Source organism: Carassius auratus, unplaced genomic scaffold, assembly GCF_003368295.1.
Source record: "Carassius auratus strain Wakin unplaced genomic scaffold, ASM336829v1 scaf_tig00215452, whole genome shotgun sequence".
Classification (NCBI taxonomy): Eukaryota; Metazoa; Chordata; class Actinopteri; order Cypriniformes; family Cyprinidae; genus Carassius; species Carassius auratus.
This window is the reverse complement of record NW_020528095.1, coordinates 5,711-31,210: the sequence shown is the minus strand read 5'-3', so window position 1 is coordinate 31,210 and position 25,500 is coordinate 5,711. Positions and strand designations below refer to the sequence as shown.

Sequence of the window (25,500 nt, the reverse complement as noted above, 5' to 3'; positions counted from 1 at the left end):
TCGGCGGCAGAGAGTCGGCGGCAGAGAGTCGGCGGCAGAGAGTCGGCGGCAGAGAGTCGGCGGCAGAGAGTCGGCGGCAGAGAGTCGGCGGCAGAGAGTCGGCGGCAGAGAGTCGGCGGCAGAGAGTCGGCGGCAGAGAGTCGGCGGCAGAGAGTCGGCGGCAGAGAGTCGGCGGCAGAGAGTCGGCGGCAGAGAGTCGGCGGCAGAGAGTCGGCGGCAGAGAGTCGGCGGCAGAGAGTCGGCGGCAGAGAGTCGGCGGCAGAGAGTCGGCGGCAGAGAGTCGGCGGCAGAGAGTCGGCGGCAGAGAGTCGGCGGCAGAGAGTCGGCGGCAGAGAGTCGGCGGCAGAGAGTCGGCGGCAGAGAGTCGGCGGCAGAGAGTCGGGCAGAGTCGGGCAGAGAGTCGGCGGCAGAGAGTCGGCGGCAGAGAGTCGGCGGCAGAGAGTCGGCGGCAGAGAGTCGGCGGCAGAGAGTCGGCATGCCGCGACCGAAGAAGAGGGCGACGATAGCCAAACGTCTTTATGCTCAGAGATGTGCAAATACAGAGGTTACGCTGAATCCTCTTAAAAAAAATGATGCATTGTTGTCACCAAAAGCTGGCAGCATTGAAAACCCTTGCAAACTCGCATCAGTAAATGCATCAGTAAACCTTGCAAACTTGCATCTGTCACCTAAGCAAACCCTTGAAAACCCTTGCAAACCCTTGAAAACCCTTGAAAACCCTTGCAAACCCTTGAAAACCCTTGAAAACCCTTGCAAACCCTTGAAAACCCTTGAAAACCCTTGCAAACCTTTGAAAACCCTTGAAAACCCTTGCAAACCCTTGAAAACCCTTGAAAACCCTTGCAAACCCTTGAAAACCCTTGAAAACTCAGAAAAAAAAGAAAAAGTGCTTACAAATATACATGAAATTTCTGTGAATACTTTACCTGCATATTGTGATTTTCCACAGCAATCAGTGCAGAAAGGTTCTCTTGGTCAAGCAGTTGGCAGCAGTTTTCCACGGTCTTCCGGTAAAGCCCTTTACAGTGAAGTTGTAAAACGCCCTTCCAAGGTATGTGAATCAGTCAAGACTGAGGTAAGGACATGTGATTTTCAAGTAGACTCAGGCAAGCTCGGTCGACCCCAGATGAGGTACCCAATGAAAAGCAAATCAAAACCCATGCTATCTGAACAAAACATTCCTGCAATTTGCCATGAAAGTGCTTTGGGTGTTTGTTCTGATTTTCCCCAGAAATCCATGCTAAGAGGATCTTTTGATCAAGCTGATGCCCGCTTTGGAGATTCACGCAACAGGCAGTGTGGAGCCATCGGTCTCACGGCAGTGTTGAAAAGCAAGCTGAAGAATGTGCTGACATGGACTACACAAGATCTGGACGGTGTCTTGGTTGAAGGAACACGTCTTTACGAGTCTCTAAGAAAACATGGTAACATAAAAGACCGAGAAGTCAAGGGTAGGAATTACATTGCAGTCCATGAATTACCGAGGAGACACGTGTTGGCTAATACTACATTTTCCATTGAGTACACTCCGTCTCTGACTGGTTTTGTTAATGTCAATGAGTACCACGAGTATGACCATGCCATAAGCACTGTAGCCATGCCACTTGATGTAGCCCTTCAGCAAACTCTACTGAGTGCTGATGCTTTCTTGTTGACCATTTGTGCCAACACATCTGCAGTTATTAAGCAGGGGTCATGGTATGCAGTCGTTGACTCTCATGCCATCAGGACAGACACAAGTTGTGTAGTCTATCACAGTACCATAGAGTCTCTGTACAACTATATCAATGACATGGCACAGTTGTTTGGGCAACCCGAGCCACCATTTGAGATAACTGGAGTTTTGGTTCATGCAGATGCAGAAGTGTCTGATCCGCTGCAAGAAGCAGGCAGCAGCAGTTTACCATGCTCTTCCGGTAAAGCCCTCTACAGTGACGTCTTAAAACGCACACCAAAGGTACGTGAATCTGTGAAGACTGAGCCAAAGACCCCTGATTATCTGGTACCTGTGGATGAAGCTGCAGATGTGAGAAACCCTAACCTTCCAACACAGACAGCCTCTAATGTGTTGCCAAGTAAAGGTAAAAGATTGAGGAAAGAAAAGCACATTGAGCTGTCAGGTAAACAAGGTACAAAATCACACGCTGAAACCGTTGTAACCGATGACCTGATGATTACTACTGTTTCTGTTCCAGATGTCTTTTTTTCTCCCTTAACACATAATGATAAGCAAGCTTTATGTGAGCTCATACAAATGTCCAATGATAACAGTGACCATAATGTCATAAACTTTGGTCCCATATCAGCTCCGTGTCAGACAAAGACCATTAAACCAGACGGCAACTGTTTTTTCAGATCATTGGCACATGTGATATGTGGAAGTGAGGAGAAACACTTAAAGGTTCGCCGTGCAGTTGTGAAACATCTGAAGATGAATACTCCGCTGTTTGAGAGGTATGTGAGAAGTGAGTATTCTTCAGCAGAGGATTATCTGACACGATCTAGAATGTTTTATTCTGGCTCATGGGTAACCGAAATTGACATATTTGTTGCGGCCGATCTTTTCAAAACCACCATAATGACTTTTAATGACAGCCGATGGAATGCACACAAACCTACCGGAGAGGTATCCACTCAGAATGCAATTTATCTGAAACACTGTAACCGTAATCATTATGAAGTTGTGACATGTGTTAAGCACAGAGATCGAGATGCTGTTTGTGCAGGAGCATGTGGAAATGCGGTGTCAAATGAGGTCAGCAAGCCATGTCTGCGTAAGAGAAAGGTAAGCGATGCTGCAGAATGTTGTCCCACCAAAAGGCATCGAGAGAGATATCGCAACGACCGTGAGTACAGACAAAAAAAGCTGAAGTACGAGAAGTCAAAGTATGGTAAAGATCCTGAATACAAACAGAACAAAATTGAGCATGCCAAAACAAAATATTGTGATGACATGGTTTACAGGGGGAAAAAAATTGAGTATGCCAAAACAAAATATTGTGATGACATGGTTTACAGGGGGAAAAAAATTGAGTATGCCAAAGCAAAATATTGTCATGACCCCATTTACAGGGGGAAAAAAATTGAGTCTGCCAAAACAAAATATAGTAGAGATGGATATTACCGAGAGAGAAAAAAAGGAATTCTTCGTGATGAATATAAAAAAAATGTTGATGTTCGTTTATCAAAGTGTGAACGTTCTAAGGTCAAGTACTTGAGTAATGTTCAGTTCCAAAAGCGTGTTTGCCAGTATTCTCGATTGAAATATAAATATAATGTATCTTTTCAGGCAAATGTATGCGAGTATTCAAAGAAAAAATATCTGCAAAACCTGGCCTTCAAAAGAACAGTGCGTGAGTATTCTGTGATGAAATACCATAAAGATGTGAACTTCCGTGCACATACAATACAAAAAGGTTGTGAAAGGTATGCAAAAAAGAAGGAACGACAAGACATTGATGTTGCTATTGATCATTTTAGACAAGAAATTAACAGTGGTCCAGAGTTTGTGTGCTGTGTTTGTCACCGTTTGCTTTTCAGAAAGCAGGTTGTTGAATGTAGAAGACAATGTTATGAAGACAAAGGTGTAAAAGTTGCTGCTTTGGGGAGAAGATGCATCACAACCAGGTATGTTCATGTATGTGATCAAAAGTGTGAAGGATCTTCTGCTCATTCCTCAGGATGCAAATTATGGATCTGTCTTACGTGCCATCGAAAAATCCTTTGTGGACAACTGCCCGAAGAGAGCGTTGCAAACAACATGCATTTGGTGGATGTTCCAAATCAACTGAAATGCCTCAACTCTTTGGAACAACATCTCATTGCACGTAACATTCCTTTTATGAAATTACTGTGTCTTCCTCGTGGTAAACAACATGGATGCCATGGTCCTGTAGTGTGCGTCCCAGTAAATGCCACAGATGTGTCCAATATCCTTCCACGAAATGAATGTGACGACAAGATGATAAGGATCAAACTGAAACGCAAGTTAACCTACAAAGGGCATTATGAGTATAAGTATGTACACACTGATCGTGTTCGAAATGCTCTGAAATATTTAATCCAGTTCAATAAGTGGTTCAGTGATGTGGAGATTAATCGGCAGTGGATCAACTCTTTGAATGAACCAGAAGAAAATGTTGTAGATGAAATGGAGCAACAAGATGTAGTTGAAAAGATTGATGACGAAAATAACCTTGATGAACAGCAAGAGGAAGACCTTACCTACATCAAAGAGCAAAGTGGTCTTTTGTCAGATACGTCATTGCAACCTGTGGACATCGGTTCAGAAGTAATTGATCAGCATTTCCAGGATGTATTAAATCTGGCACCTGCTGAAGGTAACAGTCCTGTTAGTTTGTTATCCGATAGGTCTAACGAAGCAAAATGTTTCCCTGTTCTGTATCCAACTGGTGGTCCGACATTTCATGATAAGAGGGAGGTAAAAATAACATTGTCGAGATACTTGAATGCAAGAATCCTCAATGCGGATGGACGTTTTGCACGAAGCACAGACTTCATTTTCTATGCACAGTATCTGTCTGAGATTGATCAAGTTGTATCCAATGTTTCAATTGCTTTGCGCAAAGGATCTGAGAGGAGTTTGTTGACCGAAGTGACATCAGATGTGCTAACGAATCCAGACTCGTTATCTAAAATCTTGAGTTTTGATGAAGGATACAAGTTTTTGAGACCAATCCGTGGAACACCTCCATATTGGCAGTCTACTCAAAAGGACCTTTTTGCACTTGTACGACAGCTAGGTATTCCGACTTTCTTTGCATCCTTTAGTTCTGCGGATCTCAGATGGCCAGAAATGATTAGTACCATAATCAAACAAGAAGGGAAAAATCTGAAAGCAGATGAACTTGACTGGTCTGAAAAATGTGGATTGATTAGACGAAACCCAGTGACTGCTGCAAGAATGTTTGATCATAGATGGCATTGTTTTCTGAGAGATGTAATCATGTCTTCAGCTCAACCGATCGGCAAGATAGTAGATTACTTTTATCGTATAGAGTTTCAACAGCGTGGATCTCCTCATGTTCACTGTCTGTTTTGGGTTGAAAATGCCCCAACGTTAAATGAAGACAATGAAGAAAACGATGGTTTGGTTGCTAGTTTCATTGATCATTACATCACTTGTGAGACCCCAAGCGAGGATGAAACCGAACTGTTTGAGATTGTCAACGGTGTTCAGAAGCACAGTGTCAGACATTCAAAGACGTGTCGTAAGAAAAAAACAGTTTGCAGATTTAATTTTCCACGACCCCCATCAAGCCGTACCTTTATTACAAGAGGTGGTAGTCGAGACGATTTGAAAAGTGGTGACGGAAAAGATACTGCACGTACAGTTTTAGAAAAAGTGAAAAAGGCTTTAACAGCTTCTGATATGGATTATGAGTCAACTGATGCATTTTTTGAATCCATTGGTATTAACCAAGCTCTCTTTGAGAAAGTGTATGCACAGTGTTCCAAAAAGAAATCCGTTGTCTTGAAAAGAAGTCCAAAAGACGTCTGGGTGAACCAGTATAATAAACATTTACTGCGTGCCTGGCAAGGCAACATGGATATCCAGTACGTCACTGATGCTTACTCTGTAGTGGTTTACATTATCAGTTACATCACAAAAGCAGAACAAGAAATGGGATTGTTGCTGCAACGTGCGCAAAACGAAGCCATGAATGGAAACCTTGAAGCGAGATCATCACTGAAGATGCTTGGTAGTGTATATCTTCACAACAGAGAAGTTTCTGCTCAAGAGGCTGTGTATCGTCTGACCGGTATGCACTTGAAGGAATGTTCTCGTAAAGTCCAGTTTATTCCAATTGGATTGAATCCTGTAAAGATGAGTTTGCCTCTTCGTGTCATCAAAAACAAAGTTGATCAGTCTGGTGAAGAAGCTAGCTTTTGGATGACTAGTCTGGTTGACCGATACAAGAATAGGCCAAACACGGAAGAGTTTGAGACCCAATGTCTTGCAAGTTTTTGCTCTGAAAACAGGATCTTGTCAAAATCGGAGGTTTCTTCACAAAAAAAGTCTTCTGAAGACAAGGTGATCAAGCTTAACAACGACTGTGGTTATATGATGAAGAGAACTCGAACTGACCCTGCTGTTGTTCGATATCCGAGATTTTCTCCCAAAAAAGATCCAGAAAAGTACTTTCATTCATTGTTGCAACTTTTCTTGCCACATTATGAAGATTGTCAGCTCAAGCCTGAGAGTTTTACCACTTATGAGGAATTCTACAACAGTGGTGCTGTGAAATGTGGGAGAAATGTAACGCAAGTCAAATGTATTGTTGATGCTAATCGAGCACTCTTTGAAAAGGAAAGTGACAAAATTGATCGAGCTCAACAGCTTTTGGAGCAAGGTGTTGATTTGGAAGATGCTTGGGCTGCGTTATGTCCTGAAACTGAAAAGGAACGTCACGAATGCTTAGAACTAAGGAAGAGTAATACAATTCCTGATGAAGATGATTCTGAGTGTTCTATTCCAGATCTTGTAACGAACCCTCGAACTCCATACAGTATTGAAACCAATCAGGCTGGAATTTCTAGAGAAGAAGCATTATGTTTACTGCGATCATTAAATGCACAACAATGTGCAATCTTTTACAAAGTACGGAAATGGTGTTTAGAGAAACTTCTTGGTGAAAACCCTGAACCATTTCACTTGTTTGTCACTGGTGGAGCAGGCACAGGCAAGAGTCATTTAATCAAAGCGATCTACTATGAATCTTCCAGACTTTTATCTCAGCTGTCCGAAAACCCTGATGATAGAAGTGTGATTTTAACTGCGTCAACCGGAGTGGCCAGTTTTCAAATTGGTGCTTCTACAATCCATAATACCTTTTCCATAGGTGCCAATGTCAAACTGCCATATCAGCCCCTAAGTGATGACAAAATCAATTCACTGCGTGCAAAACTTGGAGGTTTGCAGATTCTGATCATTGATGAGGTGTCTATGGTTGACCATCACCTTTTGTCTTATGTTCATGGTAGATTGAGACAAATTAAGCAAACTGGTGACTACTCAATTTTTGGAAGAGTCAGTTTGGTCTGTGTTGGTGATTTTTATCAGCTACCGCCAGTCAAGGGAATTCCCCTGTACGTTGATCCAAAAGGAGTGAATCTTTGGGATACCAACTTTGAAATTGCTGAACTAACACAAGTTGTCAGGCAACAAGATGCATCTTTTGCTGAAATGTTAAATCGTCTGAGAGTTCATAAAAAGAACGAAACTCTAAGCCCAAATGACATGAACATGTTGAAGCAACGTGAAACTGGTGAAGAATGTGATGCTATTCATATATTCCCTACAAATGCTCAGGTTGATGAGTACAATATACAGAAACTTAATGAGCGTTGTCCTGAGGCAATCACTATTCACGCTAGAGACTTTGCTAGAAATCCACAAACTGGAAGAATAGAAAGGAAAGTTGGATTTCATGCAAAAGTTTTCAACTCTTGTTTGGAAAAATGTGTTTCCTTGGGTGTTGGTGCCAGAGTAATGCTTAGGAAAAATGTTGATGTTTCTGATGGACTTGTCAATGGAGCCTGTGGCACAGTTGTCCACATAAGCAGAAAACAAAGACGTGATGATGATGAAGATGATGACTTCCCATCAGCTATCCATGTTGAATTTGATGATCCAAATGTTGGTAAAGTTCAGAGATCGAAGCTGCGACAGAAATTTTCTCCAAATTCGACTGTTATTGAAGTGGAAGAAGATCAAGTCTCAAACGATGGTGGTTTAAGACGTCAGTTTCCACTTAAATTGGCATGGGCATGCACCGTTCATAAAGTGCAAGGACTCACAGTAGATCAAGCGGTCGTCTCACTTGACAAGGTATTTTCTCCGGGACAAGCATACGTTGCACTGAGTCGTGTGAGAACCCTTGATGGACTAATAATTAATAACTTCAAAGACTCTGTCATATATTGTAATGAGAAAATTGACTCCGCTATGAAAAACATGCCCCGACTTGCTTTAGAAAATTACAGTTTTGTAAAGACACCTGGCGTGTTTACAATTGCTCTTCATAATGTACAAAGTCTTCGAGCTCATGTTCAAGATCTTCAAGTTCACAGACAGATAATGAATGCAGATTGCATCTGTTTAACTGAAACGTGGCTAAAAGTTGAAGACCAAGTACAGATTCCAGAATTTGTTTTTAAGAACAATCCAAGAGCTAAATGTTATGACAACAGTACTCCACTTTTCACTGATTTAAAACAACAAAGAGGAGGTGGAGTTGGACTATTCTGTTGTGAAAGCATTCATTTTAATGTCAGGGTTCCGGAACCTTGTAACTTGGAATGTCTATACTTTGCAGTTCCACATCTAAGTTTGAATGCTGCTTTGCTGTACAGACCTAATTCATATCCACTTAATCTGTTTCGACAAAATATGTTGCATGTTATTGATGAGCTGGAGAAACAGTCAGGAAAGAAAGTGATTATGGGAGACTTCAATGAGGACATCTTGACATCATCTACAATTGGTACACTAATGGAACTACATGGATACAGTCAACATGTGCAACACCCTACCACTGAAAAAGGTACACTGATAGACCATGTCTATGTTAAAGATGCAGAAAATGTCTCTGTTGAAATTGTGCAAACATATTACAGTTACCACCAAGCAGTCCTTATTTCACTGAGGTAAAAATTAATGTGTGTGATTATGTACTGAAATCTGTATAACCTGCATTATTTTTTTCTTGTCTGTGCTCTTACTTGTTCTATGTTCATCCTGAGCTTCCAACTGGCATACAACTGCAGGGCAAGTGTACAACTGGAGACGGTATGTTCTAAGTTTATCTAAATCTAAATTAATAGCTCTTATAATGATCCATCAGTTGAATATGTACAGCTGTTCCATGTTATGATTGAAGTATTATCTGAAGGTAATCCATTTACTTACTCTGAAATGAGAATTGTATCACTGTATTGTCTGTTCTGTTTTTGTGTCCATACGATATGAGCGCTATCCTGAGATTCTAACATGGTCAGAGTCCAGTTAATCCAGTCTGTAATTCAAACAAGTGATCATCATTTTCAATCCAACATCTCCCATAATTGCTCTTCTTTCTTGAGCTAGTAAGCTTCACCCAGCCAAGGTAACTGTAGTATTTACTTTGTATTCATCTTAATGCTTTATTATTATTATTATTATTATTATTTTAATTCTGCTTAAATTCTCAGTTTTGAGAGATTTATTTTTAACTGACATTTAATCCATAATCTAATTTCAGTCATTCTAAGCCATCCAAATCATAATGGATGCTTCCAAACATTATAGGAAGCATCCACAAAGACTGCCTGCATCCATCCATTTGTCTCCTAATATCACAATTAAGTCAATAGAACAACACAAAATTGGTAAGTAGACTCAGTTGTGCATGATTACACAAGCAGAATAAAGGCATGGTTAAATTAATCAACTATATGCAAGCACATCTGCAAGTCATCTTTTTAGACGTATGAAATGCACACGTCAGAATTTCTCCCATACAAGAGATTCTGTACTCCATCCAACACATAATTATGTACCTCAGTAACTTTCTTACGGAAGAAAACAACTAATGAAAATGTAAATGTAGTAGTGTCAGAATAAAACTGATTCATTTGTTCAGGCACTGTTTCACCTAATAGCTATATATTTTCAGGTTTGTGCATCAAGTCTCACTAACTACTGTCAAAGGTAAGTGTGCAGATGTCTACATATTTCACTAAATGTATCAGATGTGCAAACACTTTATCAATCAGTTAATGTTCCATGTCTGTATTTTCAGATTTCTGCAATATGTTAAACTTCAAACTTCCGCCTTATCCATTATGATTCTCCACTCCATGAACTGTGTTTATGAAGAAGCACACAACCAATCAAAAGGTAAATTCATATATCTGCAATACTCGAATTGAACCTTTTCTTAAAGCAGTCTTTCTCCCGTTGATACATTTTCAGGTTTGTGCATCAAAACCCAATATCTCCTGTCCACTACTCCCAAAAGGTGAGTGTACAGATTGCTAAATGGTTTTTGTTGTGCAAACACTTTAATTATCAAGAAGTTAATTTTCCATGAATGCATTTTCAGATTTCTGCAATTTACTACACATCAAACTTCCTTGTCCAATATGACTCTCCACCCAATGAACTGTTTTTATGAAGAGGCACACAACCAATCAAAAGGTAAATTAATATATCTGCAATACTCAAATTGACTCATTTCTTAAAGCAGTCTTTCACCTGTTGATACATTTTCAGGTTTGTGCATGAAAACCCAATATCTACGGTCCACTACTCCAAAAAGGTGAGTGTGCAACTAACATAGACAGCTGTACAATGTTTCAGTTGTGTAAACACTATCAATCAGTTAATGTTCCATGACTGTATTTTCAGATTTCTGCAATGTTACACTTCAAACTTCCACCTTATCCATTATGATTCTCCGCTCCATGAACTGTTTTTATGAAGAGGCACACAGCCAATCAAAAGGTAAATTCATAGATCTGCAATAGTCCAATTGATTCATTTCTTAAAGCAGTCTTTCACCTGTTGATACATTTTCAGGTTTGTGCATGAAAACCCAATATCTACGGTCCACTACTCCAAAAAGGTGAGTGTGCAACTAACATAGACAGCTGTACAATGTTTCAGTTGTGTAAACACTATCAATCAGTTAATGTTCCATGACTGTATTTTCAGATTTCTGCAATGTTACACTTCAAACTTCCGCCTTATCCATTATGATTCTCCGCTCCATGAACTGTTTTTATGAAGAGGCACATAACCAATCAAAAGGTAAATTCATAGATCTGCAATAGTCCAATTGATTCATTTCTTAAAGCAGTCTTTCACCTGTTGATACATTTTCAGGTTTGTGCATGAAAACCCAATATCTACGGTCCACTACTCCAAAAAGGTGAGTGTGCAACTAACATAGACAGCTGTACAATGTTTCAGTTGTGTAAACACTATCAATCAGTTAATGTTCCATGACTGTATTTTCAGATTTCTGCAATGTTACACTTCAAACTTCCGCCTTATCCATTATGATTCTCCGCTTCCTGAACTGTTTTTATGAAGAGGCACATAACCAATCAAAAGGTAAATTCATAGATCTGCAATAGTCCAATTGATTCATTTCTTAAAGCAGTCTTTCACCTGTTGATACATTTTCAGGTTTGTGCATGAAAACCCAATATCTACGGTCCACTACTCCAAAAAGGTGAGTGTGCAACTAACATAGACAGCTGTACAATGTTTCAGTTGTGTAAACACTATCAATCAGTTAATGTTCCATGACTGTATTTTCAGATTTCTGCAATGTTACACTTCAAACTTCCGCCTTATCCATTATGATTCTCCGCTCCATGAACTGTTTTTATGAAGAGGCACATAACCAATCAAAAGGTAAATTCATAGATCTGCAATAGTCCAATTGATTCATTTCTTAAAGCAGTCTTTCACCTGTTGATACATTTTCAGGTTTGTGCATGAAAACCCAATATCTACGGTCCACTACTCCAAAAAGGTGAGTGTGCAACTAACATAGACAGCTGTACAATGTTTCAGTTGTGTAAACACTATCAATCAGTTAATGTTCCATGACTGTATTTTCAGATTTCTGCAATGTTACACTTCAAACTTCCGCCTTATCCATTATGATTCTCCGCTCCATGAACTGTTTTTATGAAGAGGCACATAACCAATCAAAAGGTAAATTCATAGATCTGCAATAGTCCAATTGATTCATTTCTTAAAGCAGTCTTTCACCTGTTGATACATTTTCAGGTTTGTGCATGAAAACCCAATATCTACGGTCCACTACTCCAAAAAGGTGAGTGTGCAACTAACATAGACAGCTGTACAATGTTTCAGTTGTGTAAACACTATCAATCAGTTAATGTTCCATGACTGTATTTTCAGATTTCTGCAATGTTACACTTCAAACTTCCGCCTTATCCATTATGATTCTCCGCTCCATGAACTGTTTTTATGAAGAGGCACATAACCAATCAAAAGGTAAATTCATAGATCTGCAATAGTCCAATTGATTCATTTCTTAAAGCAGTCTTTCACCTGTTGATACATTTTCAGGTTTGTGCATGAAAACCCAATATCTACGGTCCACTACTCCAAAAAGGTGAGTGTGCAACTAACATAGACAGCTGTACAATGTTTCAGTTGTGTAAACACTATCAATCAGTTAATGTTCCATGACTGTATTTTCAGATTTCTGCAATGTTACACTTCAAACTTCCGCCTTATCCATTATGATTCTCCGCTCCATGAACTGTTTTTATGAAGAGGCACATAACCAATCAAAAGGTAAATTCATAGATCTGCAATAGTCCAATTGATTCATTTCTTAAAGCAGTCTTTCACCTGTTGATACATTTTCAGGTTTGTGCATGAAAACCCAATATCTACGGTCCACTACTCCAAAAAGGTGAGTGTGCAACTAACATAGACAGCTGTACAATGTTTCAGTTGTGTAAACACTATCAATCAGTTAATGTTCCATGACTGTATTTTCAGATTTCTGCAATGTTACACTTCAAACTTCCGCCTTATCCATTATGATTCTCCGCTCCATGAACTGTTTTTATGAAGAGGCACATAACCAATCAAAAGGTAAATTCATAGATCTGCAATAGTCCAATTGATTCATTTCTTAAAGCAGTCTTTCACCTGTTGATACATTTTCAGGTTTGTGCATGAAAACCCAATATCTACGGTCCACTACTCCAAAAAGGTGAGTGTGCAACTAACATAGACAGCTGTACAATGTTTCAGTTGTGTAAACACTATCAATCAGTTAATGTTCCATGACTGTATTTTCAGATTTCTGCAATGTTACACTTCAAACTTCCGCCTTATCCATTATGATTCTCCGCTCCATGAACTGTTTTTATGAAGAGGCACATAACCAATCAAAAGGTAAATTCATAGATCTGCAATAGTCCAATTGATTCATTTCTTAAAGCAGTCTTTCACCTGTTGATACATTTTCAGGTTTGTGCATGAAAACCCAATATCTACGGTCCACTACTCCAAAAAGGTGAGTGTGCAACTAACATAGACAGCTGTACAATGTTTCAGTTGTGTAAACACTATCAATCAGTTAATGTTCCATGACTGTATTTTCAGATTTCTGCAATGTTACACTTCAAACTTCCGCCTTATCCATTATGATTCTCCGCTCCATGAACTGTTTTTATGAAGAGGCACATAACCAATCAAAAGGTAAATTCATAGATCTGCAATAGTCCAATTGATTCATTTCTTAAAGCAGTCTTTCACCTGTTGATACATTTTCAGGTTTGTGCATGAAAACCCAATATCTACGGTCCACTACTCCAAAATGGTGAGTGTGCAACTAACATAGACAGCTGTACAATGTTTCAGTTGTGTAAACACTATCAATCAGTTAATGTTCCATGACTGTATTTTCAGATTTCTGCAATGTTACACTTCAAACTTCCGCCTTATCCATTATGATTCTCCGCTCCATGAACTGTTTTTATGAAGAGGCACATAACCAATCAAAAGGTAAATTCATAGATCTGCAATAGTCCAATTGATTCATTTCTTAAAGCAGTCTTTCACCTGTTGATACATTTTCAGGTTTGTGCATGAAAACCCAATATCTACGGTCCACTACTCCAAAAAGGTGAGTGTGCAACTAACATAGACAGCTGTACAATGTTTCCGTTGTGTAAACACTATCAATCAGTTAATGTTCCATGACTGTATTTTCAGATTTCTGCAATGTTACACTTCAAACTTCCGCCTTATCCATTATGATTCTCCGCTCCATGAACTGTTTTTATGAAGAGGCACATAACCAATCAAAAGGTAAATTCATAGATCTGCAATAGTCCAATTGATTCATTTCTTAAAGCAGTCTTTCACCTGTTGATACATTTTCAGGTTTGTGCATGAAAACCCAATATCTACGGTCCACTACTCCAAAAAGGTGAGTGTGCAACTAACATAGACAGCTGTACAATGTTTCAGTTGTGTAAACACTATCAATCAGTTAATGTTCCATGACTGTATTTTCAGATTTCTGCAATGTTACACTTCAAACTTCCGCCTTATCCATTATGATTCTCCGCTCCATGAACTGTTTTTATGAAGAGGCACATAACCAATCAAAAGGTAAATTCATAGATCTGCAATAGTCCAATTGATTCATTTCTTAAAGCAGTCTTTCACCTGTTGATACATTTTCAGGTTTGTGCAATGCGTTACACTTCAAACTTGCACCTTATCCATTATGATTCTCCACTCCATGAACTGTTTTTATGAAGAGGCACACAACCAGAAGTTGATACTAATTTGACTTAACTTTTCTGCTTCCCTTTCTTACAGTGAATACAAAATCATTGTTCAAGTATCTTCAGAAAATGTCCCGGCAAAACTCTAAACCGATGCAGGCAGTCAATAGTCAAAGATATCACAAATGCATAACCACAAAAGTAACACAATTCTATATGAAATGTTGGATGGATGGCTTGTATTATATTTGGCCTATGTACAGCAAACTTAGATGCCAGCCAAAGGAGGATGGCTTGCCCCTGCTGAGCCTGGTTCCTCCCAAGGTTTCTCCCTATACCTCTCTGCTGATGATCCTCTTCACTAATTTAGGGAGTTTTTCCTTGCCACTGTTGCCTTCTGGCTTGCTCACTGGGGTTTTAAGGCACAATATTTTCAATGTAAATTGTTTGTAAAGAACAATAAATACATGATGAATTAGAATATACTTTTGTCCTTGCTTTCATAAACTTTAATGTAGTCTTTCAATGTCCTTTTTTTTTTGTTTACTCATCTACATTTAATTTTATGTAGAATTTGTTTAATATATATTATTTGACATCTCCGAGCACAATTCATATCACACGGTGTTACATAGAGAACACATGATAATGGATAAAATGATATAGTAGTCATTTTCTTTGCATTCAGGTTATTTCATTTGTACTATGAAATCTGGAATTGAAAGAAACTGGAATTGGAGAAAATAGTTAAAGTGATTATATTTAGTGTACACAACACAAGTATTCATGCTGTAAGGCTTAATTGATGATCCCATTTAAGTGTCTTGAGTGTCTTTTTTTTATTATTTTTTTGATTCTCAATGAAACCAACAAACATAAAATGCTTTCTTATGGTATAAAATGGCAGGAGTTGACCCACTAAGTGCACATTATTTTTGTTCATAACTGTCAATTTAACAAGTATAAAACTTAGTGGAAATGTTGCAAAGATGTCCCCGTATTGTTGATCAGATGTTCTATTATTATGTCACCCCACAGAAGAATTGAAACCCTTTACCTCATCTGTGAGAGCACAATTCTTCTCATACAATGAAACATGGCACACAGATACTATAATGCTGAAGATATCTTTTTATATAAAAAGGAACACCAATGAAGCATAAACTTGCATGCTAACAAATAATGTTTTTGAAGCATAGTGTAGAGCAAGAAGAGCAAATATGGCAACAGTATAATATACATAAAAAACAAGATCAGAAGTAGAGACGTTCAAAAATGAACAAAAATAAAATCCAACATCTGGAACAAACACAATACTGACCACCCTGGATTTGAAGCCCCAACCTTAGAGGGTTGAAACCAGCAGCTTAGAAGAGTGCACCACTCAGTCAATGCACATCACAGCATACTGTATAAGAGAGGTTAAGGTGTGAAAATGATCTCAAAACTTCAAAATCAAACAGAACATCAGATGAGAAAGACCAAAACACATTCTTGATTCAATGTGAACACACAGAAAATCCAATGGTTTGAACAGAAGCAACATTAACCACCCTGGATACGAACCCATGACCTTTTGGGTTTGGGACCACGACCTTAGCATAGTGAGCCAAATTAGTTGATGCACATTTGACATGCCAAAGAAGAGAGGTTAAGGTGTGAGAATGATCTCAAAACTTTAAAATCAAACAGAGATTCCGATGAGAAAGACCAAGAAAATATTCTTGATTCAACACACAGAAAATCCAATGGCTTGAACAGAAACAACCTTGACCACCCTGGATTCGAACCCACGACCTCTTGGGTTTGGGACCAGTGCCTTAGCTAAGTGCGCCACATTAGTTGACACACAGTTCGCATGGCACAGAAGAGAGGTTAAGGTGTGAGAATTAACTCTCAAAAGCCCGAAGTAGCATTTTAGCCAGATTAGCATGCTACGCTAAAAAATGCTAACGTTGCTCAAAGTTAACCAGATAGCTCAGGAGACCCGTTAGAGTCAATAGAAACGTGTTAGCATTTTAGCTAATTAGCATGCTAAGCTAACTAGCATAAATCAACCAGCACAGGCACGGTCAAGTTCAGAGCTGTACATATCGGGAACGGGAGTGAATATCAAAAATCTGTTCAGTCATTTCTGTCAGGCCCGGTCTGAAGTTCATCTGATAAAATTTTGAACAAAATTGAACAAGATTTCAGGGAGGAGTAGCGAAAAAACTGTATTTCATTCCTTTCAATATGGCGGACAGACGCCATGTTGGAAAATGACAATTGAGACATCATCAGATTCAGCATAACCCACGGAATAAAATGACATAAAAATAACAAAAATTGATCAACATTTACAGTAGTTATAAGGGGTTTTGCAAGAATCGTTATATCTCTTGAACACTAGGTGGCGCTGTCTTCCAACTTCCGGGGTACCTCCGGGATATGGTGTTGATGATGCCTATCGATTTTTGTGAAGATATGTACAGTAGATAAAAGATATAGCAATTTATGACAAAATTCAAAATGGCGGACGGGTGGTCCTGGTGGTCTTGACAAAATTGACATCCACAGATCCGGAATGATCTAAAGAATCCATAGACATCAAGATCATAATTTTCTGATGAACTGTTCAGAAGTTATAAGCAAAAAAGTGCATTTTTGGTATCTCAACACCCATAGGTGGCGCTGTTCCCAAATTTGGCATGGACCCCCAGATCATGGTGTAGATAAATTGTATCAAGTTTGGTTTCGATTGATCAAAGTTTGGCCGAGATACAGCATCTCAACCGATTTTAGGTCAGCCTCATTAAGTTCACAATTGAATAACTTTTGAACAAAGACGAAAATAAAAAATCTGTTCAGTCATTTCTGTGCGGCTCAGTCCAAAGAACATCTGAGCCAAATTTCAGAAGAATTGGACCAATTTTGAAGGAGGAGTAGTGTTTAGACTGTATACTGTACTTTTCAAAATGGCCGCTACTGTAATGGGCGGAGTCTTAATGTAAGGTATGGAATAGAATCTCCATGAAGAGTCAAAATAGATGTACTAAGTTTTATTTTAATAGAATTAGTGGTTCAAGAGTTATTAATGTTTGAATGTTGAATTTTTGAACTGGTGGTGGCGCTGTAGAGTTGGTCCTAGAGACCCCAAAGTTGGTCAGGTCACTAATAATGGTCATCTCTACAAGTGTGCCAAATTTCATCATTTTCCCATGTTTCCTTCATAGGGCTGCCATAGACTCCCATTGGAGAAGAAGAAGAAGAAGAAGAATAATAATAATAAAACATACAGATACAATAGGGGCTACAGCCCTCTGGGCTTGGCCCCTAAATATAGCTGCAAGCAGCGATACCGGGGCCAAGCCCTGAAGGGCTGTAGCCAGAGCAACGAGCGGGACGAAGCAAAACGGCCAAAATGGAACTTCCATCGGACCGACGTGACCCACCCCGGATTCGATCCCACGACCTCTCGGGTTTGGGACGAGTGCCTTAGCGAAGTGCGCCACATTAGTTGACACACTGTTTGCATGGCACAGAAGAGAGGTTAAGGTGTGAGAATTAACTCTCAAAAGCCCGAAGCAGCATTTTAGCCAGATTAGCATGCTACGCTAAAAAATGCTAACGTTGCTCAAAGTTAACCAGATAGCTCAGGAGACCCATTAGAGTCAATAGAAACGTGTTAGCATTTTAGCTAATTAGCATGCTAAGCTAATTAGCATGAATTAACAAGCACAGGCACGGTCAACTTCAGAGCTGTACATGTCAGGAACGGGAGTGAATATCAAAAATCTGTTCAGTCATTTCTGTCAGGCCCGGTCTGAAGTTCATCTGATAAAATTTTGGACAAAATTGAACAAGATTTCAGGGAGGAGTAGCGAAAAAACTGTATTTCATTCCATTCAATATGGTGGACAGACGCCATATTGGAAAATGAAAATTGAGACATATTCAGATTCAGCATAACCCACGGAATAAAATGACATAAAAATAACAAAAATCGATCAACATTTACAGTAGTTATAAGGGGTTTTGCAAGAATCGTTATATCTCTTGAACACTAGGTGGCGCTGTCTTCTAACTTCCGGGGTACCTCAGGCACATGGTGTTGATGATGCCTATCGATTTTTGTGAAGATATGTACAGTAGATCAAAAGATATAGCAATTTATGACAAAATTCAAAATGGCGGACGGGTGGTCCAGGTGGTCTAGACAAAATTGACATCCACAGATCCGGAATGATCTAAAGAATCCATAGACATCAAGATCATAATTTTCTGATGAATTGTTCAGAAGTTATAAGCAAAAAAGTGCATTTTTGGTATCTCAACACCCATAGGTGGCGCTGTTCCCAAATTTGGCGTGGACCCCCAGATCATGGTGTAGATGAAGTGTACCAAGTTTGGTATCGATTGATCAAAGTTTGGCCGAGATACAGCATCTCAACCGATTTGAGGTCAGCCTCAGTAAGTTCACAGCATCATAACTTTTTTTTTCACTAGTGTTCAAAAAATTCTGTTCAGTCATTTCTGTGCGGCTCAGTCCAAAGAACATCTGAGACAAATTTCAGAAGAATTGGACCAATTTTGAAGGAGGAGTAGTGTTTAGACTGAATACTGTACGTTTCAAAATGGCCGCTACTGTAATGGGCGGAGTCTTAATGTAAGATATGGAATGGAATCTCCTTGAAGAGACAAAATAGATGTACTAAGTTTGATTTTCATAGAATAAGTGGTTCAAGAGTTATTAACGTTTGAATGTTGAATTTTTGAACTGGTGGTGGCGCTGTAGAGTTGGTCATAGAGACCCCAAAGTTGGTCAGATCACTAATAATGGTCATCTCTACAAGTGTGCCAAATTTCATCATTTTCCCATGTTTCCTTCATAGGGCTGCCATAGACCCCCATTGGCCAAGAAGAAGAAGAAGAAGAATAATAATAATTAAAGCTGCAAGCAGCCTTTCTGGGGCCAAGCCCTTATTGCTCTTTGGCTTTTAAGGGTTTTTCAAGCAACTTTTTCAGCACTTTACCAGAACAGATAGATTCAGAATTACAGATAAGGTGAAATCAGAAGGTCTGATGAGAACGAACACAGAATGAAGTTACAAAAACACACTTATTTTTGATCCCATTTTAAGAAACTTTAGTACAGCTCTTACCCATGTAATAAAGGATTTAAAATGACAACTTTATACCCAATTTTAAACTTTTCCCATACAGGTTTCGAACCCACAACCTCACAGGTTCAGAACCAACGCCTTAGCTAAGTGTGCCACATTAGTTGACACACAATTTACACGGCACAGAAGAGAAGTTAAGGTGTGAGAATGATCTCTCTCACAAGCCCGAAGTAGCATTTTAGACAGATTAGCATGCTACGCTAAAAAATGCTAACATTGTCAAAGTTAACCAGATTGCTCAAGAAACCCATTAGAGTGAATAGAAAAGTTTTAGCATTTTAGCTAATTAGCATGCTAAGCTAATTAGCATAAATCAACAAGCACAGGCACGGTCAACTTTGGAGCCGTACATCTCTGGAACGGGAGTGAATATCAAAAATCTGTTAAGTCATTTCTGTCAGGCCCGGTCTGAAGTTCATCTGATAAAACTTTGAACAAAATTGAACAAGATTTCAGGGAGGAGTTGCGAAAAAACTGTATTTATTTCCTTTCAATATGGCGGACAGATGCCATGTTGGAAAATGACAATTGAGACATCCTCAGAATCGGCATAACCAAAGGAATAAAATGACATAAAAATAACAAAAATTTATCAACATTTACAGTAGTTATAAGGGGTTTTGCAAGAATCGTTATATCTCTTGAACACTAGGTGGCGCTGTCTTCCAACTTCCGGGGTACCTCCAGCATATGGTGTTGATGATGCCTATCAATTGTTGTGAAGATTTGTACAGTAGTTCAAAAGTTATAGCAATTTTTGACAAATTTCAAAATGGCGGACGGGTGGTCCAGGTGGTCTTGACAAAATTGACCTCCACAGATTCGAAATGATCTACAGAAACCATAGACATCAAGATCATAATTTTCTGATGAATTGTTCAGAAGTTATAAGCCAAAAAGTGCATTTTTGGTATCTCAACACCCATAGGTGGCGCTGTTCCCAAATTTGGCATGGACCCCCAGATTATGGTGTAGATGAAGTGTACCAAGTTTGGTTTCGATTGATCAAAGTTTGGCTGAGATACAGCATCTCAACCGATTTGAGGTCAACCTCAGTAAGTTCACAGCATCATAACTTTTTTTTCATTAGTGTTCAAAAAATTCTGTTAAGTCAATTCTGTGCAGCTCAGTCCAAAGATTTTATGTGCCAAATTTCAGAAGAATTGGACCAATTTTGAAGGAGGAGTATTGTTTAGACTGATTACTGTACTTTTCAAAATGGCTGCTACTGTAATGGGCGGAGTCTTAATGTAAGGTGTGGAATGGAATCTCCATAAAGAGACAAAATAGATGTACTAAGTTTTATTTTAATAGAATTAGTGGTTCAACAGTTATTAACGTTTGAATGTTGAATTTTTGGACTGCTGGTGGCGCTATAGAGTTTGGCCTAGAGACCCCAAAGTTGGTCAGATCACTTATAATGACCGGTTATACAAGTGTGCCAAATTTCATCATTTTCCCATGTTTCCTTCATAGGGCTGCCATAGACTCCCATTAGACGAGAAGAAGAAGAAGAAGAAGAAGAAGAATAATAATAATAATAATAATAATAAAACATACAGATACAATAGGGGCTACAGCCCTCTGGGCTTGGCCCCTAAATATAGCTGCAAGCAGCGATACCGGGGCCAAGCCCTGAAGGGCTGTAGCCAGAGCAACGAGCGGGACGAAGCAAAACGGCCGAAACGGAGTGTACGTCAGGACAACAGATCGGTCTCAGAAGAAGAGAAGTTTGAAATTGAACAGAACTTTAGATGAGAAAGACCAAAAACATATTTTTGATTCAAGGCAAACACACTCAGGAAATGCAAAGGCTTGGACAGAAGCAACATTAATTGCCCTTGATCCAAACCCATGAACTCAGAAACAACATTAACTGTCCTGGATTCGAACCTGTGACCTCAGAAGCTCAGAACCAGCGGCTTAACATACTGCACCACTGAGTCTTTACACATCCAGTGGGCTACAGAAGAAAGGTTAAGGTGTGAGGATGAGGTCACTAAAGAAATTTGCCTAGCAATTTAAGGTAGTTTAGTCAATCCTGGCAAAATTTACATCCATAGATTCGGCATTACCCGAGGAATAGAAAGAAACCAAGATCATGTTTTTGCAACTAATTGTTCAAAAGCTATAAGCAGACATGTGAATTTTTGGTATCTCACGACCCATAGCTGGCGCTGTTTCCAACTTTGGGATATATTCTCAGTTCATAGTGTTGATGAAGTGTAGCAAGTTTTGTGGCGATTGATCAAAGTACGGCCGAGATATAGCCTTTCAAACAATTTCAGTTTAACACTGTTAACTTCAGAGCATCATAACCTTTTTTTTGACCAGTAGGTCGGAAAATTCCGTTCAGTCATTTCCGTGCGGCTCGGTCCAAAGATCGTCTGAGGAAATTTTGAGAAGAATTGGGCCACATTTGAAGGAGGAGTAGCAAAAAAACGGAATACTGTACTTTTCATAATGCGGGTTACTGTAATGGCTGGAATCTTAATATAAACTATTCAATGTGAACAGTGTGAAGAGAGGAATCAGGTGTACTAAGTTTTATCTTGATAGAAGAAGGTGTTCAAATGTTATAAGGAAAAATGTGAATTTATGCTATCTCATGACCCATAGGTGGCGCTGTACCCTAATTCGGCATGAACCCTCAGATCATGGTGTTGATGAAGTGTAACAAGTTTAGTTTCGATTGATCAATGTTTGGCCGAGATACAGCCTCTTAACCGATTTTGGGTCGACCTTGTTATGTTCATAATTGAATAACTTTTGAACAAAGAATAATATCAAAAATCTGTTCAGTCATTTCTGTGCGGCTCGGTCCGAAGATCGTCTGTGGCAAATTTCAGAAAAATCAAACCACTTTTGAAGGAGGAGTAGCGTTTAAACAGAAACACTTAATTAGCTTAATAGCAATTACTGTAATGGGTGGAGACTTAATGTAAGGTATAGAGTGTAATCTCCACGAAGAGAGTAATCATGTGTACTAAGTCGTATCTGGATAGACCAAAGGGTTCAGGAGTTATTAAAGTTTCAAAACTGAATTTTTGAACTGGTGGTGGCGCTGTAGAGTTGGTCTTAGAGACCCCAAAGTTGGTCAGATCACTATTGGTGACCATCTCTAGAAGTGTGCCAAATTTCATCATTTTCCCATGTTCCCTTCATAGGCTGGCATAGTGATCGATTGTTTTTGCTCGAAAATTCTACCAAAAACAATCGCTAATATAGCTGCAAGCAGCGATACCGGGGCCAAGCCCTGAAGGGCTGTAGCCAGAGCAACGAGCGGGACGAAGCAAAACGGCCAAAACGGAACTTAGATCGGATCGACGTTACCCACCCCGGATTCGATCCCACGACGTCTCGGGTTCGGGACCAGTGCCTTAGCTAAGTGCGCCACATTAGTTGACACACTGTTTGCATGGCACAGAAGAGAGGTTAAGGTGTGAGGATGAGTTCACTAAAGAAAGTTGCCTAGCATTTTAAGGTAGTTTAGTCAATCCTGGCAAAATTTACATCCATAGATTCGGCATGACCCGAGGAATAGAAAGACACCAAGATCATGATTTTGCAACTAATTGTTCAAAAGCTATAAGCAGAAACGTGAATTTTTGGTATCTCACGACCCATAGGTGGCGCTGTTTCCAACTTTGGGATATATTCTCAGTTCATGGTGTTGATGAAGTGTAGCAAGTTTTGTGGCGATTGATCAAAGTACGGCCGAGATATAGCCTCTCATTCAATTTCGATTCAACACTGTTAACTTCAGAGCATCATAACTCTTTTTTTGACCAGTAGGTCGAAAAATTCTGTTCAGTCATTTCTGTGCGGCTCGGTCCAAAGATCGTCTGAGGAAATTTTGAGAAGAATTGGGCCACATTTGAAGGAGGAGTAGCGAAAAGACGGAAAACTGTACTTTTCTTAATGGCCTTCACTGTAATGGCAGGAATCTTAATGTAAACTATTCAATGTGATCGGCGTGAAGAGAGGAATCAGGTGTACTAAGTTTTATCTTGATAGATGAAGGTGTTCAAAAGTTATAAGGAAAAATGTGCATTTATGTTATCTCATGACCCATAGGTGGCGCTGTGACCGAATTCGGCATGAACCCTCAGATCATGGTGTTGGTGAAGTGTATCAAGTTTAGTTTCGTTTGATCAATGTTTGGCCGAGATACAGCCTCTTAACCGATTTTGGGTGGACCTCGTTATGTTCACAATTGAATAACTTTCGAACAAAGATGAATATCAAAAATCTGTTCAGTCATTTCTGTGCGGCTCGGTCCGAAGATCGTCTGTGGCAAATTTCAGAAAAATCAAACCACTTTTGAAGGAGGAGTAGCGTTTAAACGGAAACACTTAATTAGATTAATAGCAATTACTGTAATGGGTGGAAACTTAATGTAAGGTATAGAATGTAATCTCCAAGAAGAGAGTAATCATGTGTACTAAGTTTTATCTGTCTAGAACAAAGGGTTCAGGAGTTATTAAAGTTTCAAAACTGAATTTTTGAACTGGTGGTGGCGCTGTAGAGTTGGTCTTAGAGACCCCAAAGTTGGTCAGATCACTATTGGTGACCATCTCTAGAAGTGTGCCAAATTTCATCATTTTCCCATGTTCCCTTCATAGGGCTTGCATAGTGATCGATTGTTTTTGCTCGAAAATTCTACCAAAAACAATCGCTAATATAGCTGCAAGCAGCGATACCGGGGCCAAGCCCTGAAGGGCTGTAGCCAGAGCAACGAGCGGGACGAAGCAAAATGGCCAAAACGGAACTTACATCGGATCGACGTTACCCACCCCGGATTCGATCCCACGACCTCTCGGGTTGGGGACCAGTGCCTTAGCTAAGTGCGCCACATTAGTTGACACACAGTTTGCATGGCACAGAAGAGAGGTTAAGGTGTGAGAATGAGGTCACTGAAGAAAGTTGCTTAGCAATTTAAGCAGCATAATATGGAAAGTTGAGTAAATTGTAATTCAGACTTCTCAGATATGTCCAGAACATGGTTTTAATAATCCCTACCGATTATAGTAGAAATCTTTCCATGGGTTGAAAAGATATAGAAACTTAGGACACAATTCTTAATGTCAGGCAGTTAGTTTAGTTAATCCTGGCAAAATTTACATCCAGGGATTCAGCATGTTTCGAGGAATAGACAGACAACAAGATCATGATTTTCCAACTAATTGTTCAAAAGTTATAAGCAGAAATGTGAGTTTTTGGTATCTCACGACCCATAGGTGGTGCTGTTCCCAACTTTGGGATATATTCTCAGTTCATACTGTTGATGAACTGTAGCGAGTTTTGTGGTGATTGATCAAAGTACGGCCGAGATACAGCTTCTGGAACAATTTCGATTCAACACTGTTGATTTCAGAGCATCATAACCTTTTTTTTGACCAGTAGGTCGGAAAATTCCGTTCAGTCATTTCCGTGCGGCTCAGTCCAAAGATCGTCTGAGGAAAATTTGAGAAGAATTGGGCCACATTTGAAGGAGGAGTAGCAAAAAAATGGAATACTGTACTTTTCTTAATGGCCTTCACTGTAATGACAGGAATTTTAATGTAAACCATTCAATGTGATCAGCATGAAGAGAGGAATCAAGTGTACTAAGTTTCATCTTGATAGAAGAAGGTGTTCAAAAGTTATAAGGAAAAATGTGCATTTATGCTATCTCATGACCCATAGGTGGCGCTGTGCCCGAATTCGGCATGAAACCTCAGATCATGGTGTTGGTGAAGAGTATCAAGTTTAGTTTCGATTGATCAATGTTTGGCTGAGATACAGCCTCTTAACCAATTTTGGGTCGACCTCGTTATGTTCACAATTGAATAACTTTTGAACAAAGACGAATATCAAAAATCTGTTCAGTCATTTCTGTGCGGCTCGGTCCGAAGATCGTCTGTGGCAAATTTCAGAAAAATCAAACCACTTTTGAAGGAGGAGTAGCGTTTAAACGGAAACACTTAATTAGATTAATAGCAATTACTGTAATGGGTGGAAACTTAATGTAAGGTATAGAATGTAATCTCCAAGA

General features: G+C 39.4%; 1 protein-coding gene and 10 long non-coding RNA genes across 12 annotated transcripts; all 11 read left to right on the top strand.

Annotated features, from left to right (window-relative positions):
- The first annotated feature begins 419 nt into the window (after positions 1-419).
- Positions 420-8,760, top strand: LOC113094857 (uncharacterized). The gene has a single exon (XM_026260476.1). It carries the CDS (start codon positions 476-478, stop codon positions 8,672-8,674), a length of 8,199 nt encoding a protein of 2,732 aa, XP_026116261.1. The 5' UTR covers positions 420-475; the 3' UTR covers positions 8,675-8,760.
- A 1,679-nt stretch (positions 8,761-10,439) lies between these two features.
- On the top strand, positions 10,440-11,384 carry LOC113094846 (uncharacterized). Of its 2 annotated transcripts, none has more exons than XR_003288181.1 (5): positions 10,440-10,507; positions 10,889-10,934; positions 11,024-11,119; positions 11,195-11,240; positions 11,330-11,384. It is a non-coding gene; the product is annotated as an uncharacterized LOC113094846 (long non-coding RNA). The 2 variants fall into 2 exon arrangements; XR_003288180.1 differs by lacking the exon at positions 10,440-10,507 and adding an exon at positions 10,749-10,813 and having other exon boundaries at positions 11,330-11,382.
- Positions 11,385-11,403: 19 nt separating this feature from the next.
- LOC113094854 (uncharacterized) lies at positions 11,404-11,655 on the top strand. The gene is made up of 3 exons (XR_003288189.1): positions 11,404-11,425; positions 11,501-11,546; positions 11,636-11,655. It is a non-coding gene; the product is annotated as an uncharacterized LOC113094854 (long non-coding RNA).
- A 54-nt stretch (positions 11,656-11,709) lies between these two features.
- On the top strand, positions 11,710-11,961 carry LOC113094853 (uncharacterized). The gene is made up of 3 exons (XR_003288188.1): positions 11,710-11,731; positions 11,807-11,852; positions 11,942-11,961. It is a non-coding gene; the product is annotated as an uncharacterized LOC113094853 (long non-coding RNA).
- A 54-nt stretch (positions 11,962-12,015) lies between these two features.
- On the top strand, positions 12,016-12,267 carry LOC113094852 (uncharacterized). The gene is made up of 3 exons (XR_003288187.1): positions 12,016-12,037; positions 12,113-12,158; positions 12,248-12,267. It is a non-coding gene; the product is annotated as an uncharacterized LOC113094852 (long non-coding RNA).
- A 54-nt stretch (positions 12,268-12,321) lies between these two features.
- LOC113094851 (uncharacterized) lies at positions 12,322-12,573 on the top strand. The gene is made up of 3 exons (XR_003288186.1): positions 12,322-12,343; positions 12,419-12,464; positions 12,554-12,573. It is a non-coding gene; the product is annotated as an uncharacterized LOC113094851 (long non-coding RNA).
- Positions 12,574-12,627: 54 nt separating this feature from the next.
- Positions 12,628-12,879, top strand: LOC113094850 (uncharacterized). Its single transcript, XR_003288185.1, has 3 exons — positions 12,628-12,649; positions 12,725-12,770; positions 12,860-12,879. It is a non-coding gene; the product is annotated as an uncharacterized LOC113094850 (long non-coding RNA).
- Positions 12,880-12,933: 54 nt separating this feature from the next.
- Positions 12,934-13,185, top strand: LOC113094849 (uncharacterized). Its single transcript, XR_003288184.1, has 3 exons — positions 12,934-12,955; positions 13,031-13,076; positions 13,166-13,185. It is a non-coding gene; the product is annotated as an uncharacterized LOC113094849 (long non-coding RNA).
- A 54-nt stretch (positions 13,186-13,239) lies between these two features.
- Positions 13,240-13,491, top strand: LOC113094855 (uncharacterized). The gene is made up of 3 exons (XR_003288190.1): positions 13,240-13,261; positions 13,337-13,382; positions 13,472-13,491. It is a non-coding gene; the product is annotated as an uncharacterized LOC113094855 (long non-coding RNA).
- A 54-nt stretch (positions 13,492-13,545) lies between these two features.
- LOC113094848 (uncharacterized) lies at positions 13,546-13,797 on the top strand. Its single transcript, XR_003288183.1, has 3 exons — positions 13,546-13,567; positions 13,643-13,688; positions 13,778-13,797. It is a non-coding gene; the product is annotated as an uncharacterized LOC113094848 (long non-coding RNA).
- Positions 13,798-13,851: 54 nt separating this feature from the next.
- LOC113094847 (uncharacterized) lies at positions 13,852-14,103 on the top strand. Its single transcript, XR_003288182.1, has 3 exons — positions 13,852-13,873; positions 13,949-13,994; positions 14,084-14,103. It is a non-coding gene; the product is annotated as an uncharacterized LOC113094847 (long non-coding RNA).
- The last annotated feature ends 11,397 nt before the right edge of the window (positions 14,104-25,500 follow it).